This window comes from Pteronotus mesoamericanus, unplaced genomic scaffold, assembly GCF_021234165.1.
Source record: "Pteronotus mesoamericanus isolate MK-2021 breed Mesoamerican mustached bat unplaced genomic scaffold, CSHL_Meso_final contig_303, whole genome shotgun sequence".
Classification (NCBI taxonomy): domain Eukaryota; kingdom Metazoa; phylum Chordata; class Mammalia; order Chiroptera; family Mormoopidae; genus Pteronotus; species Pteronotus mesoamericanus.
The window spans coordinates 142,939-157,491 of NW_026555130.1; the positions used below are offsets into that span (position 1 = coordinate 142,939).

The window sequence follows — 14,553 nt, forward strand, 5'->3', positions numbered from 1 at the left end:
ACAAATGATCAAAAAACGCAAACAGTCCGTTTGCATATTGTAGAGGGTGTCAGGTGTGGTTTCCCTCTAAGTGGTAATAAAGGAGCATCCTGTGCGTTTTAGTGACAGTGGCAGTAGACTGAGCAGGGCGGCAGGTCCCTGCCGCGCTGGCCCATCCTGTGTCACGCAAGGAGGGGGAGGAGCGCGGGCGCTTCCCTCCTTTCTCCGGGGGAAGGTGGGCAGCAAGAGGACGCGCCAGGAGCCTGTGTGTCCTCCCCTCCGCAGCCACTCTTAGAAACGGGCACGCGGTGCCTCGCCCGACCCCGGGGCTGCTGGCCGGAGGTCCGCGCCCCCCGCGGTGCGCTCGGCGGTGCGCTCGGCGGCGGGCTGACCGCGCGTGGGTGACCTCAGGCGCCGGGCATGCGCCAGAAGCCAGCGCATGGGCCAATACTCCCATGAAGAAGAGTAGAAAACTGAAATTTTTTTCTTTTTGAATAAATTCCTGTACTCTGTCAAAATTAAAAAGGGTAAAAATAGGGCTATCGTCTCGTCCCTCTCAGTTTGATTGTCTCTGTAGGTGGGCAGTGGGGAAGAACAGGGCACAAAACACTCGTTAGAAAAGTGCCCCAATAGACTTGTTTGTACTTCCCGTCGACAGATTCTCCCCGAGGAGAGGCGTGGAGCCGAGCTGGAATACAGAAAAGCCTTTGGAAACGAGTGGAAAAAGGCGGGTGGACATCAGGATCCAGACAAGAACAGGCCGAGCGAGGAGTTCCTGGCAGCCCACCCGAGATACACGGCGCTCTGCCTCAGTGCGTCCCTGCGCCCTCCCGGGGTCCCGGCGCCCTCCCGGGGCGCCAGCCAGGGCCGCGGCCGGCCTTCTCTTCTCTTGAACCGTAGCGGGCACTGGGCGCTTTCCTGGGCACCGCCGCGAGTCGGGAGCAGATGTAAACCGTCCGTCCGTCCGTCCGGAGAGAAGGAGACCCGGCGGAAGGAGCCTGGGCTGGGGGAGGGGAGCAGCCCTTGACCGGAAGTTCTGCGCGGTGCGGGGTGGGGACAGGGCAGGCAGCGCCCTGTGTAGCCCGGCGGATTTGAAGCTTGGAGCACCCGCGCACGGGCAGGCTCAGAGCCGGTGCAGCGAGCGCTTCTGGCTCTTGGATGCCAGGGGCGTCCTCACTCCCCAGCCGGGCCCTCAGGCCCCTGTCCCTGAGGTCAGTCCACTCTGTAGGTCAGCCTGACTTCATCATTATTCCAAATTACACTTTTGCGTAATTTTCTTTTTTATGCATTTCCTAATGTGAGCTCACGCATAAATGCTTCAGGCTGGAACATTATCTTTGAGGAAGCAAAGCTGCCCGTGGGAGCTGCTCTCAAGTCCCTCCATGAGCTGACCCAATTTCTGGCCGCTTGCAGTGACCCCGACATTGCCCTGGGGTGCGGAGGGAAGGGGCTCAGCTGCCCCCGCGGGTGTGGCTCAGTGCTTCACTGCTAAGAACGCTGTGGGACCCAAGCACAGACCTTGGGGGCATTTATGAAGATTCTGTCACCAGCTGGCCCAGCAGAACTGGAGCGTTAGAGGACTGCCGTCCTCACACCCTTTGGTACAGTGAGGCTGCTTTTCGGGGAGGAGGCCCACCCTGGCACTGCAAGATCTGGCTGAAACCGGGGGAAGGTGTCCGTGAGTTGTGTCCCATGTAGCACAATACTAGTTTCTGTCTCAAGACTAGAAAGAAAGGGGAATGTTAACATGGGTGAAAGGGACTACAATTAAGGCTTAAGTGTTTGGAAGCACAGCATCATCTTGCTAGTTCGAGTCAGGACGCTGTCTCTAAGGACCAGTGATATCATACACAGGTGACGGAGGACTGCTGCCCATCCCTCCTCGCAGTAAACAAGCGGCAAAAGCAAGCAGACCCCACGTTAGCCCACCAGCTGCTGCTGGGCTGATCCTGTGTGGACACTCACCTATCCTTTTCTTTTTTCCTTACGGAGGCCTTTGGTTTATCATTCATTGTTTTTTATTTCTCAAATAGAATATGGTGCACCTGAAGACGGGGAACTCAAAACACAACAACCGTGTCTGCTCAAAAATCAGCTACTAAGTAAGAACCCCAAACTCAAAGACAGCTTACTTGCATTTGAGTCCTGAGGTGCTAAAACAGATAAGTGACAACCTAGTAGGAATTGTTTCTCTTTAAGTACCTAAATGGGTGTCTCAATTTTTAAAGAAATGGTACATTCTCTAACGTGTAAATTCTTATATTGGACATTTTAGCAACTCCCATGCTTTCATTTAATATAAATGTGGCAAGTATTTGAGCAGAGAACTGAATTGTGATTTGAAGTCTGTGACTTTTCTTACACTTGAAAACCTAGGGAAATTGTCAGGGAAAAGGGAAAGCAACAGAATGTTGGTCAGCCATTTCGTCGTCAGTAATCAGTGAAGTCTAATGGAAGGAATTTTAAACACCAGTAAGAGCGATTCCGGGATCAGGCTTTGCCTAGGTTGCACTGAACAGCTCTTACCATTTGGCAATCTTATTGCTGTGTGTGTGTAATTTAGATCCTTACTATAGCAGGTCTGTCTTTGTCTTTTGTTTCTTCAAGCACTGAAGATAAAATATCCTAACCATCTTGATCAGAAAGTCCTAGAGAAACAACTACCAGGTAAGAAGAATGAGTTTCCCCTTCTCACGCCTTGGGTTGGTCTGATGCGCAACAGTTCCCTCATGTCTGAAAGTGTGGCCTTGTGGAGCTTGCCAGTTGTCACTAGTCTTTTAGATTCTAAAATGGAATTGATCATGCTAATACCACTCCCCTGAAAGTTCACGCCCCCATGGCTTTATCAGCTTGCACCCTGAAACCCCTTTCCTGGGACGAAGGCCCTGCATGTGGTCGCACGTTTCGCTGCAGGCAGGACTCTCCCACGCCTGCTGCTGCTGCTGAGCTCTCCTCTCCGATGGCTGCTTGGGGGGCTCTTCTTGGCTCGGAGATTGTTACCCTGGACAGGGAGTCACAGCCCCCTCACCAAACAGAAATGACGTCCTAGTGAGCTGAGGTGGGAGTTACTTGGACACTTGTGACTCTTGAATATCCTGCTCCCCACCAGTCAGTCAGGAGCAGAAACAGTTCTTAGATGCTGTCTTTTAATGGACACACTGAGATGGTTTTCTTTGAAAAAACTACTTCAGAGCTTGAAACATCTGTGCTACTGGAACTGCATTAGTTTTATTTGGAAGGTACTTTTGTGCAACAAATTAGATCAATGCGACTTACCTTAAACTTTCACTCAAAAGAAAAATTAAATTACACTCTGAGTATACAGTGAATTCTCAATATTAAACTTGATTACGGGTTAAACGTAGAGCAGTGAGGAATTGAAGAAATGAAGTATATATCACCCTAAGTGACTCCAGTAAAATAGTGTTGTTTGCCCATCAGTGCATTAAACACACTGATTTTTAAATTAGTCTTTATAAATAAGCGTATCCTGGCACTGCTTGTGGGAGGCTCTGGTTGCTGACCTTCATCTGGGGTCCACGAGCAGCGTGGCCCCGCTGCTGTTTGCAGCGGTCCAGCGTCCGTTCCTGGGGAACATCATTCAGCTACTGTTCTATAATGATGAATCAAAATTACTGGTTCCTTCTTCACTCTTGTTTTCAAACTTAAATACTGTCAGTAAAGGGCCCTGGTCAGTGTGGCTCAGTTGGTTGGCGTGTCATCCTGTAAACTGAAAGGTTGTGGGTTTGATTCCCGGTCGGGGCACCTACAGGAGGCAACCAATTGATGTTTCTCACATCGACGCTTCTCTTTCTCTTTCTCCCTCTCGCTTCCTCTCTAAGCAATGGAAAAAGTGCCCCTGAGTGAGGATTTAATAAAAAATACCATCAGCAAAGGCACTCTTGGAGACAGACAAGTGAAGGCAGGCCTGAATTTTGTTAATGTAATTGGCTTTGGATGTTTCGCATTTTCCCTTTTACTCTTCAGATACACGGAACCAATCTGTGGGAATTGCTCACGCATGCTCTCAGTAGGCCTGAGCTAAGCACTCCTTGGCGGGGGTGTCACTAAGGTCCCTCAGTCGAGGACTGATGGTGGTGTGGACGTGGTCCTGGGCTGCCGGCAGCAGTGACCCTCACCCTCTCCCCTTGCACACTGTACACCCGACAGCAGTGCTTCTGGGAGTCAGGTCCCACTGCGCTCATGCTGAGTTTCATTAACATTCAGGTGGAACCAGCAGGGATTAGAATTATCCATAGAAATCATACGTCTTAATTACTGCTTTAAGCTATTCAGAATCTGAGTCCTGTAGTCTCTAAACTCAGCAGTAAGCCAGCACACTGAAACAGTTTCTACTAATTTTTATGACACAGGCTGTAAATATCTAGCCACTAACAAATATATAAATATCCTTTAAAGAGAAAACTGATAAAATACTGGAACTTTTTTTTTGCCAATCAGATTAGCAAATTATTAAAAACTAACATGCAGAGTTGGCATCAAAAATCAGTATATACTTTCTAAAGTCAGGTGGAAATTAGTATAAAAAATTAAAAATACGTATAATTAATTAAAAATTAATTAAAAAATTAAAAATCAGACCTAGCATTCAACCTTGTGGCACTTGCAACGGTAAAAGTAAAACCAGTGTTCAGGGGAGACGGCGGACGGTTCCTGGCAGGACCACACGGCATGGTATCCAGTGCCTACAAAGGGAATGAAGCGAGCCCAGCGCTGCACTGTCTGGGGGCGCTGCCGATGGCCAGCGCAGGTGTAGAGGGCCGCGTATGGGCGGTGTGCTGCTGTGTAACAAGCCAAGGTGCGACCGCTGCGTATTATGAAACTCTGCATCCTTATGTCAACGGGAAAAAGCCTGGACGTATCCCCAAACTTTCAACTCTTCTCATAGGGAGGCAAAAAGGTAGTCGCTCAGTTTGACATTTTCTGAATGTTACAGTAGTTGTGTTACTATTAAAAATAGTAATGTTATTGAGAACTAGTACATGCAAACTGCCACTTTCTTCCGCAGACACAGTGCAGGTAGGCAGGTTTCGTACTAGAATCGTGTCATGGCCGCTTTGTTTCTGGCGTGGCGTAGGAGGCTCGCCTTTCGTGTGCTGTGCGTGACTTACCCCTCCCTGCCACCCCCTGAGTGCAGTCCACCCAGATTTTCTGAAGGGGCAAGATTATCTGAGCAAATTATGCTAATTAAAATAATAAATATCTATTTTCTATTCAACACATAAACTTAAGGCATTTTTTTCTAAAATAGAGAACATTTATTATTACAAGTTGCATAAAAACACAGACAGCTTTTACAAAATGATTTTTGATAGAAAAATATTTGACTCCATGTGATATTTGTAGGAACACCACACTATTGCTGTACCTCCCGCTAAAGCTTCAAAGAAACTATATTTCTCATAATTAAAATAGCCAACATTTACCACAGCTCATCTTTGGAGAAAAGTTCATAGTGTTTTCTGAACAGACCGAAGCATTTACTCATTAACTTATATTCCCATGCTTGATGGTCACCAGCACGCATGTCAGACACAATGACACGTTGTAGTGACTGCCGGCTGTTTGCGCTGGAAGGGACCTGGTAGACCATGTAGTTTACCTCGCTCTTGACCAGGAGAAACTAAGGCCAGAGGGCTTGAGAGCCCTACTCCGTGGTCTTGTAGTGAAGTCAGAAGTAATCAAAGATTTAAAAAGAGCAGTTAATGACTTTACTCGCATTTATTCCTCTGTGCAGAGACTGTGATTTGGGTTTATTGGATTAAGGAGGAAGTACCCGCCACCACCGAAATGGTGTGACAACGCACGGTCAAAGGGCACTTAGGGCAAACCTGGCACCGTTTCCCAGGGACTCGAATCAAGTGCCGTGCAGTGTGGTCCATGTGCTTCTGCCCACTCGTTTGCGCAGGGAGCTCGGCACTGAAGGGACAGTTTCCATTGTCACTGCAGCTGTGGTCTTGTACTCTGATCTAGTTTGACAGTGAACTCTCATTTGAGAGACCTGATGGTTTTTCTTTTCTCTGACAGACTCCATGACAATTCATAAGGTGAAAGGACTGCTGTCACGTCTTCTCAAAGTTCCTGTGTCAGACCTTCTGTTGTCCTACGAGAGTCCCAAAGTAAGTTGCCCGGGAAGACAGTCAAGCTTAGCTCCCACAGCGTGATGTGCTATTAATCCAAGTCCCTACAGAACGGATTCTAAATGGAGACCACACGTCTGCTTTGGGGGAGGGCACATAACATGCTTTGCCATATCTGCCTTAATTGCCTTCAACCCTTTGTTCTAATTTTAGATGCCGGGCAGAGAGATTGAACTAGAAAATGACCAACAGTCATTACAGTTTTACTCTGTAGAGAGTGGAGATTGTCTGTTAGCGCGATGGTGACGGCCAACTAATGAAGCTCGGAGACTAGACTGTTATTGTGACTGGGGTTCACTCAAAATAAATGGTTTATTGGAATAACTTCTACTTTCAAAGGAAAAAAAGGTTTTATAACTTGCTCTAAGTATAGAAAAGGTGGTACTTTTCATTAGGAAGAGACCATTTCTAGGCTTGTATATAATAGTAATAATAAAGGCTTTGTACCTGCTAACGTTTTTCTGATTTTATTTCGTATTTCTAGTTCATGACTACATTTTTTTATGTGATGATTTCAATATTAAATAAAACCTAGCTCGTCTAATAAAACCTGAACACAGTTACTGTCTCTCACTAGACCAGTTTCCATGGGATTCTCTATTGATACTACGAGTTGAGAAGGTTACAATGATTTGGTCGGCCATTTAGGGAGACACGCCCTCCACTGTGCACACCGTACATGCTGCGACCTCTCTCAGTTGCACTGTTTACAGTGCTTAGAGAAATTACATGCTTTCCCCGACAGCTGTGTCGAAACTGAGCCTCCAGCTGTCTACACAAGATGACTAGCACCGGCTGAAATCCACCTGCAGCAGGCAAACCTTAGGTGCTGTCACTGCAGGAGGAAAGTGAAATTCTTTCAAAGTGTCAGCTATTCAGAAATGTCCTCCCCTATGGCACTAAAACCCTGAGAAGTATTTGATTTTATTTATATTCACAAAAACTTAGCATTTTTAAATAGGAGTACTAAATTGTGACTTTTAGGATTTATGTGAAATGGCAAAAGAAAACGTGCATTAGTCCACTAAATATTAAAAGAACTTTAAAACCAAGGTCCAGAACTGAGAATTAAATTGGTTGTTTTCCAAGTTTAAGCTGCCCGCTTCATTCAGACATCCACAGGAAGTGACATTATTTCCAGAAACCCCAGACTTTGGTATGAGTGACCGCTGCGCACGGGCGGTCGCACGGGCGGTCACACGGTCGCAGCACCGCTGTGGGGTGGTTTTGGCCCACATTAACCACCATAATTACGCTGCATGAAGCCGTTCTGCAATGCAGGATGAAATCCCAACTTTGTTACTAAAGATTTCTGAACAAACCAAATTTTAACCAAAACTGATAGGTAATGAATTCTAACTGGAAATGATGCATCAGGATTTAGAAATATTTTTTTCTTTTATAAACTATTTGGTGTTTTTCAAATCTTTGAATACATAAATTTTTCATATGCTACAGCATCAGGGTTGGTTTTTAAAGGAAAACCTGTGCAAACATTAAGAACGACCACACTGGTTATGGGGGTGCCAGCCTAGAGCGCTCCGGAGACCACGCGGTCACTGCCGAACCGCGGCTTTCCCTGGATCCACGCGCAGGTCGTCACCGCCTCCCCTGACCTTTAACCGCCGCGCCTTAAAATCATCGCCGTCGTGCTCCGCACTGGCAAGGGTCGCCGCACAGCTCCTTCAGTCTCCAGAGGTCGGTCAGTTCCCGTGCAGAGTACTGCGGGGACGACAGCATTCCCGTCTCACAGGTCTTCTCACACAGCCACAGGCTGTCCTGGTGGAAAAGAGAAAGGCTCGCTGGGCCGCTGTGACATTAGCTGCTGCCTGAGAGAGACAGAGAGCTCGCGCCAGGCTTCTTACCCAAACCAGTGAGGCTGGAACTGTTGCCAAGACAGCTCGGTGTGTGACCCACTGGGTGTGTGTGGGGCGTGGGAAAGCGCCCCCTGCGGTGGCCCCGTGGCCAAGGAATACAGAAACAGTGCGGCGTGTGCATTAACAGTCAGCAAAGGGCCTGCTGGGAAGGTGAGGCCTGGAGCCCAGGGGTGGGAAGTTTCATGTTTGCCACTAGAGCGCCGGGGCTGCTCAGCAGTGTGGATGCTGGCAGCTTCCTGATGGGACGTGTTCCAGGAACTGTACCCAGAGCTTTGTAAACGTTACCTAATTTAACCCTAAACAGTTGCTACTCCATAGGGATGTTAATTCCCACAACATCCCACAACATCCCACAGCAAGGACCTCAGGACTCCAGCACTAATGGTAAGTTAACTTAACATCCCTGTGGAGTAGCAACTGTTTCCCTTTTACCAATGAAAACCTGGCACTAAGAGCAGACCTTGCTCAAGGTCACAGAGAAGTTCATGTAGGTGAGCAGCACTGAGCAGGAAGGATTCCAGGCGGGCCCACCAGCCTACTTCCAGCTGCAGAGACCCAGGACTCACCTAGGACTCGCCTCTTCCCAGCCTTAGAGCAGAACATAGACCTGGGGCAACCCCTTCAAACAGAGACCGTGAAAATGCTGGCTACAGCCCCAGGCATCTTTGTGATGGGGGCTGACCTGGTCCTAGAGGAGGGACCGGTGTCGGCGCTGGCCTGGGCCTGAAGCGCTGCGGGGTTAGAAGGCCTGGAGACCGACCGGAGCCCCCCAGCCAGCCAGGATGCCTGTGGAGCCAGAGCCTGGGGGTAGGTAGCAAGGAAACAGAACTGTATGAAGGAGCCTGTGCGTCTTACCCCGGCCCTGGGTGGGTGGGTGGGATGGGGAGAGGTCTCCCCTGAGCATCAGGAACTGGAGCCCACACTCGGGTGTCTGGGTGAGTCCCACAAGTCCCATGTCAGAAACTGGAGGCGCTCATAAGTGGTGAGGCCCTTAGGCATGGCAGAAAAGATACAAATCCTCTCTGCAGGATGCATTTCACATTCACACCCGAGTCCCCAAGCAACATGAGGTCACAGCAAAAAAGCCTCTGAACACATCAGGAAACAAGCTCCATAGCAACAGTCTGCAGACGTCATAAACTAGAGTCAGACCTGCAGACACCAGATACCAGGATGATCAGATAAAGAAAGAAAATCGTTAAGAGTCGATGTGAAATAAATCAAAGATGGGACTAACACTGCCAAAGAAAATGGGATCAGCGAAGCTGACCGAGTGGACTGGGTTTATTCCCGCCCCACCGCGGCACAGAGCACTGCTCTGGGACCCTGGCGCTACGTGGGGCTCCTCTGCCCCCTGCACCTTCTGTGGCCAGAGTGGAAGCTGCAGGAATCCAGAATCCAACTGAAATCTTTGTGGCAAAGACCAGCTCTGTGCTGGCCTTCTGGGGCTGTGTTTTCCATGTCTGGTCTATGCAGATTCGGTTCTTGTTTTTCTAGCTCAGTGACCAGTGTGTTTTACGAGATGCCTTACCATATTTTATCTGACATTTCATTTGCATCGGTCAGACCTCCCACTACTGGAAATGTATGCCAGCTAATTCTTTAAGTTTTAAAGCGGCAAAGGATTTCTGATAAAAACCTAATTCTTTGTGGGCAGGAGAACTTCCATTGAAAACATTTCTGTGTGGTTTCCACTCAGGAAAACATTGTGTGAGGACCCAGGGGGAGCACTGTGAGTGAAAATCGGGAGCACAGCTACGAGCTAGGAGACCTTCAGGTCGCTGTGCCCGCCCCTGTCTGCTCCAGGAGCCCCACTCCCTCAGCTCCCCCGGCCGCCCCGCTCAGGCCTGCTTACCTGGTGTCGTTTGGGTCCTATGGCCGCCATCCATATGCCCATGCTTACATCTTCACCCTGGTCCGACAGCACAAGGTTGAAACGCACCAGTTTAACCGCTCTACCATCTGTAGATAGTGCCGTGCCCCTTCTGATAATAAATTGTTTTTCTGCCTCTCTGTTTTGTTATCTATATAATACGAAATCCAGCCATGTATTAACACTGACACAGAGTAAAAGCTAGTGGCTGTTAACATGAAGACGACACAGCCCACAACAAGGACCTCAGGACTATAGCACTAATGGTACAAAACCTGGCACAGCTATTCGCTGACATGGTCCCCAGTGTCACCAAGAAGGAAGCACTTGCTTATCATCTTCCTTCTTCCAAGTATCAATTTTACACTCATCCAGGGGACTAGTAAATATACACTGAAAATATTGTAAGTAGGCCCAAAAAAGGTTCAGGAGTAGAGTTTAGAGTCAAATGTGAGGGAGTGATTCCTATACAAACAGAAGAAAAGGCTCCGGCCCTGCTTTCCGGGGTGGGGCGCTGGGCTGGGTGAAGCTCCGTGTGAAGGGTCCACCCCTAGGCCAGAGAGTCGTAATTACCCACCTGATAGGTCTTCAACCTCCCCGCGTTGCTGGCCAGCCAGTGGACGATGTCCCTGGACACCACATACCCCGACCCGCACGCGAAGGCAGGGTACGCGGGGCTGGGGTACTCCAGCTCCTGCCACTTCCCCGTCCGGTCCACCGCCCAATTCCACCTGAAACTGAGGCGTACAGTGAGCGGGCGCCTTCCTGTTGCCCGACCCGCCTCCTTCCAACTTTATTATCACCACAAAGTAACAGCGGCAAGGAAAGAAGAATGAGAATTTTTTCATTTATCTAAGGTATTTTATATAAAAGACCAGTATATTTAAATTCTCTCCAAGGTGCATTTGTGGAGCTTCAGAATGTAAAGCACCACACCATGTTGTATATATAGATGCTTAAAAAAAACTCCCCGACCCCTGTTGTATTCCTGAAGAATATCGGTTCAGAAATGTCACAAATTTATACTAACATATAACACAACAGCAGCTGTTAATCTGAGTGCCACTTGCTTCAAGGGCATGAGGGTGAAGCCAAACCACTTTCCCGCCTGTTACATTAGCTTGAAGTTTTAATTTTAAAGTTTCTTTCCCATTAATCATATATTAATAAAATACAGTTACTCCTGGGGCCTAATAGGGAAACTTCCTATCTCAACCACATTTTTCATATTAAAAAATGAAGTATATTTCATTAATTACTTTTGGTCAGGTACATGAATGCCAATGGGCTAACAATGCTGAACTTACTTTCCCCACCAAAAATTAGGTCCATCCAGGTTCTTCTGGGAAATTCTATTAAATACAGCTTCCAAGTCTATGTAACAGTCATCATCTGTCTTCAGCAATAAATCAAAGCTGGTTGTTTCCACAGTCCTGTTGGCAAAAAGGGACATGCCAGTCGGCGCCTCCATATGAGGGAAAAGCAACGCGAACGCGGTCCCGCTGCTAATGTTTAAGTGGAATGGCCCCCACCACCTGCAGGCTTTTTCAGTTTCTTATTCCTTAACAGAGCCCTGCACTACCAACCACCGCCCTCCCCTGATACCCACTCCATGGCCGAACACAGGTGTGCAAGCCAATCTGAAAAGGTGCAAAGGGCAGAGAACACCCAGAAAAGCACCTGGCTTAAGTGGAACATGTAACCCAACAAATGCCTTGTGGGCACCGCTCGGGTCAGGCCGCCCAATCTACTGAACATCTGCCCCGTGCCCTTGTGTTTTCACAAGACAGGTCTCGGGGGAGGGGACCGGCGTCATGCCTGGTTCCTCGCAGAACACTGTTGGACAAGCAGCCACAATATGCTACTGTTTATATTACATTCAGCTATTCTATGGTTAAAAAATGAGCTGTAACGCATACACATTTCCCTTGGAAACAATCTCCAGCAATTAAACTACTACTGATAACTTTTTCGGGAAGCACAGGAGGGTGACTTCATTTATCTAGATATAAATATATATATGGGCAACTAGAGACAAAATCGACCATCTTCATTTCATAATGCCAATCCCTGTATATCTTTGTTAAAAAATTCAGAGTCTGGGGTATGCCAGCTTCTGCCACTTTCTGGTTTGGACAACTTCCCAATTCAGTCTGAAACAGATTCAAAATAAATTGGCTTCTTTATGTTGCCTAGGAAACCAGTCAGATGACAGAAATCTGAATGAAAGGAATCTGGAGAAAGTTTCATGAGGTCAAAGAACAATGGATCCAGACCGAACAGCATCACACCAGGCTTGTGAGTCCATTTCTAATTAGCAGCATGAGGCACACATAATAGCTATTTGCTCACGAGGTCAGTGGTGATTCAGTTGAGTAAAGATGACTGAAAAATGAACCTTTCATTTACGGAGTGGAGGGGAGACAGGCAGAGCGGGCTATGGGGAAGCGGGTCCTAAAGCACAGCGGTTGGGAGGTCGCTGTGGTCACCCAAGCGGAGATGATGGCCCAAAATGGTGGCAACAGTCACTGAGGGGAGACACCAAGATCCCAGAGACAGGAGAGGAGCAGAGGAGATAAAGCTTCAACTGAAGGAACATCTAGCCAGACCAAAGCGCCACCACTGGGAGTAGCCCCGGGGGCGCGCCGGAACGCCCCGCACCGACTCCCACCACCTGGGCCTCCACGCCCGCTCCGCGCCACCGTCCGTACCGCACGAACGAGTGCCCACGGCCGCCTGGGGCTTCAGGAAGGCCCGCGCCCCATCCTGGCATCCGGACTTCCAAGTCATGTTTACGTCTGTCCTCTGCCCACAGGACGACTCCAAAATTATGCTGGCTTGTCCTAGCTGGGAAACGTTAGGTTCCCAGCACTAATGAGAGCGTCGGCCCCGCCGGACCAGGGGACCACGTCCACAGAGTGCTTGATAATTGCCCACTCTGCCCAGGGTCCAGAGAAGAAGGGACAGGCAGAGGCTCACCAGGAAACATGCTCATTGATAAAGTTTTAAAAGAAAACACAGGATATTAACACGACGGAGTACTACTCAGCTGTAAAAAAGAAGAAAATTTTACCCTTTGCAACAGTATGGCTAGACCTGGAGGACATGCTAAGTGAAATAAGCCAGTCAGAGAAAGACAAATACCATATGATTTCACTTGTATGTGTATAACCTAAGGAACAAGCTGAACTAACAAGGAAAATGGGACAGACTCAGAGACGGAGGGCAGGCTGACGGCCAGTGCGGAGGGGCTGTGGGGAGGGACTGAGCAGAAGGGAAAAGGGCTCATGGACACGGATGGCAGTGTGGACACTGCGGGGGCAGGGGGTGTGAGGGGACTAAAAGGTGATGTAATAAAGTACAATAAAGATTCAATAAACTACAAAAGAAAAGAAAAAAAGGAAAGACAAAGACGTGAATATAGTTTATAGATACAGCCCAGACAGAGACACAGAAGGTTTTAGTCCTACGTCAGGGTAGACAATATCAGGGGCTCGACAGCAAATTACAGGATCCTAGAGTAACTATATACCAACAACTATAGACAGTTACTATTATGTTGCTTTTATTATTATAAAGGTGGGAATTACAACTAAGACCCAAAAAATACTGGAGGCCCTGGAAGTTATAAACACGACAGACTGAGGGGTGGTGAATTTCATTTCATGTAAGAGTTTTGGAATTAGGGCAAGTAATTTTTAAACGGATGGAGTCGAGAAAGGAAATATAATGTGGAGGTTCAGTTGAACAGAACTCAGACCACTAACCTGGGTGTGAGTGGCTATAATTGGGGACTGAGGGAGGCAGGTTTGCAAATAAGCCCCTTTCAAACTCGCCGATCTTCACCTAATGTTGGCCTGAGACAAACCATGGCAATGGCTCCAAGTGAAACCTACCTGTATGTTTTTGATGGATTCCTACCATTCACGCGATGGGTTTGCTACTCTAAATAAGAAAGGAGCAGCATTTGTAAGACCTGTCCTCACAGAGAAGCAGGATACAAACGACCATAACCCCAGGTGTTCAGGGGTCTCAGGTTTGTTTGTTTCTTAAAAATCTCAGTGATTTGACAAATTGTTTCTCCATCAAAAGAACACTAAAACAAATTCTACTCAGCATTTTTACAACCTACCATTTATAGAATTTCAACAACTTTGCAGGAACATTTCGGTAAGTGTCGACGACATCCACAAAAATGATATCGTCGTGGATGCTGCTTTCCTCCTTCAGTAAGGCATCTTCCTCGTGGAGATTACTTATATGATCAATGCGTCTTCGAGGGCGAGAATGAAGGTTTTGTAAGAGAGCATCGCCTTCTAAAAAGGAGAGGTCGAGAGCTGGAGAAAAGTGCTATTGGCAAACATAGGACCCAGAACTCACACCCGCTAAAACTCTGTCCCCAAGGTAAGCTGACTGGAACATGGCCGGGTAGGAACCTTGGAGGTGCGGAATCGGGAGCTATCAGGACAAACGAACACCCTTGCTTTGGAACGCAGTCTGGCAGGACTTAGTGAGGCTGAGAATACGCACTCTGCCTGACTCATTAGTCCACTGGAGACATTATTTTATGGGATCACAAGGATATTCGCTGCCGCACGGCTTGTAACAGTGAGAAAATGGAACCAACCTCAATGCCCACTCGTAGGAGAATGGCTAAGCTGCG

The 14,553-nt window shown here is 48.0% G+C and overlaps 2 protein-coding genes across 5 annotated transcripts in view; one reads left to right on the forward strand and one right to left on the reverse strand.

Moving 5' to 3' along the window:
- The window catches only part of TBCE (tubulin folding cofactor E), a 67,233-nt gene extending 60,803 nt beyond the window's left edge, over positions 1-6,430 (forward strand). For all 3 annotated transcript variants that reach the window (XM_054575494.1, XM_054575495.1, XM_054575496.1), the window contains 5 exons: positions 638-791; positions 2,013-2,081; positions 2,587-2,646; positions 6,028-6,119; positions 6,294-6,430. In XM_054575494.1, the coding sequence (XP_054431469.1) occupies positions 638-791; positions 2,013-2,081; positions 2,587-2,646; positions 6,028-6,119; positions 6,294-6,386 (468 nt within the window). In that variant the 3' untranslated portion in view covers positions 6,387-6,430. The remainder of the gene's footprint in view (positions 1-637; positions 792-2,012; positions 2,082-2,586; positions 2,647-6,027; positions 6,120-6,293) is intronic.
- Positions 5,236-14,553, reverse strand: part of B3GALNT2 (beta-1,3-N-acetylgalactosaminyltransferase 2) — a 58,375-nt gene continuing 49,057 nt past the window's right edge. The window contains exons 8-13 of one of the 2 annotated variants that reach the window (XM_054575498.1): positions 14,023-14,206; positions 11,198-11,323; positions 10,468-10,627; positions 9,873-9,929; positions 7,757-7,919; positions 5,236-6,103 (exon numbers count right to left, since the gene is read on the reverse strand). In XM_054575498.1, the coding sequence (XP_054431473.1) occupies positions 7,779-7,919; positions 9,873-9,929; positions 10,468-10,627; positions 11,198-11,323; positions 14,023-14,206 (668 nt within the window). In that variant the 3' untranslated portion in view covers positions 5,236-6,103; positions 7,757-7,778. Of the gene's footprint in view, positions 7,920-9,872; positions 9,930-10,467; positions 10,628-11,197; positions 11,324-14,022; positions 14,207-14,553 lie in introns of both variants that reach the window. The other variant, XM_054575497.1, reaches the window with a different exon arrangement.